General features: G+C 36.2%; 1 protein-coding gene across 1 annotated transcript; it reads right to left on the bottom strand.

The window, feature by feature from the left end:
* Positions 1 to 1992: 1992 nt before the first annotated feature.
* Positions 1993 to 2325, bottom strand: LOC106869952 (histone-lysine N-methyltransferase SETMAR-like). The gene has a single exon (XM_014915896.1). The coding sequence runs from the start codon at positions 2323 to 2325 to the stop codon at positions 1993 to 1995; it is 333 nt and encodes a 110-aa protein (XP_014771382.1).
* Between the last annotated feature and the right edge of the window lie 240 nt (positions 2326 to 2565).

Here is a 2565-nt window from a genome sequence, read left to right as displayed (position 1 = left end):
AAAAAGAGAGAGAGAGAGAGAGAGGGAGAGAGAGAGAGAGAGAGAGAGAGAGAAAGGTGGGAAGCTCCTCTAGTTTCTCATATTTAGGTATACTGCATGAATAAACCAATCTTTTGCCAATCAATAATTCTTATGGGACTCACTACCCTTGTCAATAATGTGCCTGGGAATCACTAAATATAGTTTGAGAATCACTATTTAGAACATGGTCGAGTGATCGGTGACTAAACCAGTCCACTCTGCCTAGTTTACTAAATGACATAGGTATGTGGGTACCCAGCAGGATTAAAATATTCTTAATCCTGCTGTCAAAGAGCAAAATAAACTGTCACGAAGAATCCCACGGCTGACCATAACTAGAAAGAATACAGGTACCACTAGGTTAAATGTCATTTGAAACACATTATGATGACACCATGAAACTAGGTAATTATTTGCTGTATGCTTATGACCTCCAGTGAGTATCGATTTTAATTGGTGATTTACTTTGAACAGTTGCTTTCAAGCTTTTAAGTATCAAATTATTTATTTTTTGGAATGGATTGTCCCACTTCCTCTAAGATTTCTAAATCTCTATCTACTCAACAGAATGATGTGAACAACTAACAGCAGACTAATTCGCTCAGTTTTAAATCTTATATGAAAGTTATATGTAAATAAAGGGTACAATAAAAATATCAAGAAAAACTTCTGACATTTTACAGGTTGACAGACGTTTCAGTAGTACACGTACGGTGTACATCAGTTCAAATCATGGTGGCAACAAAATAATGATAAAATATTAGCTACATGAAGACAGCATTATTATCTATTTAACTTTAATTTCATCACCTTAGTGGTCGTGTAGAATATGGGATGTTTTTCTGTCGCACCTTGTATTAGAACAATGGTAGTTAAAACCAATCAACCAACCAACCAACCAATCAATCAACCAATCAACCAAGTTGTCGTATTTCTGTAATTTCAACCAATCACTGACGTCTATTCAGCTGAATAGAGTTACTGCTAGCCGGTCATAAAAATGTTATTCCCTGTGACATATTTCATCCGGTTTAATCGTAATTTATACGCATATATTGTTTATATAATAAATTACGCTGTGCGTATCTATGTGTGTAACAATTTTAGAGTTCGGATTCTAGAGTTAGGGTTAGTTTTAGGGTTAGGGTTAGGGTTAGGGTTAGGGTTAACAGTCTAGTTAGGGTTAGGGTTAGGGTTAGGGGATTAATACGATATACACCGTTACAGCGCTGTTTTCAACTGAATAGACGTCAGTGATTAGTCGAAATTATCGAAATAAGACAATTTTTTACATGAAATAAATTCGAATACAAAAATATTTTTCTGTTCTATAACACAAAATAGATAAGTATACGAAGTTTGAAAGTCTTTCGGTACCAAAAACACTACATAAAACATAAATGAAAACTGGTGCCCCCGTTTTGAACAAGATCCGAAAGAAATAAAGAAAAAAACAAACAAACGGACAGAAAGCTTTAATTTGTTAATGGGAATATTCGATGCTGCTTTGTGGCTACTATGTTCCAAATTTTTAGTTCAATGGCAAACAGTTTTAAACTTAAATCATAAGTTTCTGAAGATATGAAGTTTACTTTGGATTTTGAAATTTTATTTCTATCAGCTTTATTGTGATTACTTATAGACATTCTAAACTGCAACCTCCTGGAATATTAATTTTTTTTCTTACCGTATTATTATTGCTGAAAATAGTGAAGAATTTAGTTAAATAACTTGGTTATTGTTAAGCTGGTATTTGAAACATAAATTAACTAAGAGTTTGTATGATAGAATGAGAGGCGGTTTCTGGTGGGTAAATATCAAACGAATTAACGCCCTTCCTGTATTTGCGTATCCTCAGATGTCCCCCGACCACGAGTTGAAGAGCGTTAATTTAGAAGCGTGTGCAAGAAGAATTTTGGGTTGTTCGTTCCTTCGTTCGTTTTATTCTTCTGCATTGTTCACAATTTCTCGCTAACGTTCCACTAATTTGTCAATGTCTTGATGGTAGTAATCACCGGGTTTTGGCTCGAAGAACTTATCCAGCCACATTCTCAGCCCCACGTCGTTGTTCATCGAAACGGCTTGCAGACTGTTGGAGAGCAACCAAAATATGTGATAATCTGAAAGCGTTATATCAGGAGAATACAGTGGGTGTGGTAAAACTTCCCAACCGAGCTCTTGAATATCAGTTTTGGTCAAATTATCCACGTGGGGTCGAGAGTTGTCGTGTTGAAGAAACACGCCCTGTACTGATCGGGTGTGGGGCTTGGACCTTATCCATCGAGTGAAGGTGACGGGTGACATGAAGGCATATCATATACTGAGCTAATTTTTCTGTGGCATAGACCTTCTCATATATTGGGCCAATTCTTCACTGGCACAGATCTTCGTGAATGAGCTCGTTCAATCGATTCTCGTTCATCTGAATTAGAATAAATGGATCGTGTAGTCTTGTGAAGTCAAATTTATCTTGCTTGAAGCGTGGAAACTGTTTTTGTGTAGTTCTTTCAGTGATACCATCTTCTCCAAACACAGGAAAAAATG

The sequence above is a fragment of the Octopus bimaculoides genome, chromosome 7 (genome assembly GCF_001194135.2).
Source record: "Octopus bimaculoides isolate UCB-OBI-ISO-001 chromosome 7, ASM119413v2, whole genome shotgun sequence".
NCBI lineage: Eukaryota > Metazoa > Mollusca > Cephalopoda > Octopoda > Octopodidae > Octopus > Octopus bimaculoides.
The sequence above is the reverse complement of the archived record's forward strand: the minus strand, read 5'-3'. Positions and strand labels throughout refer to the sequence as shown.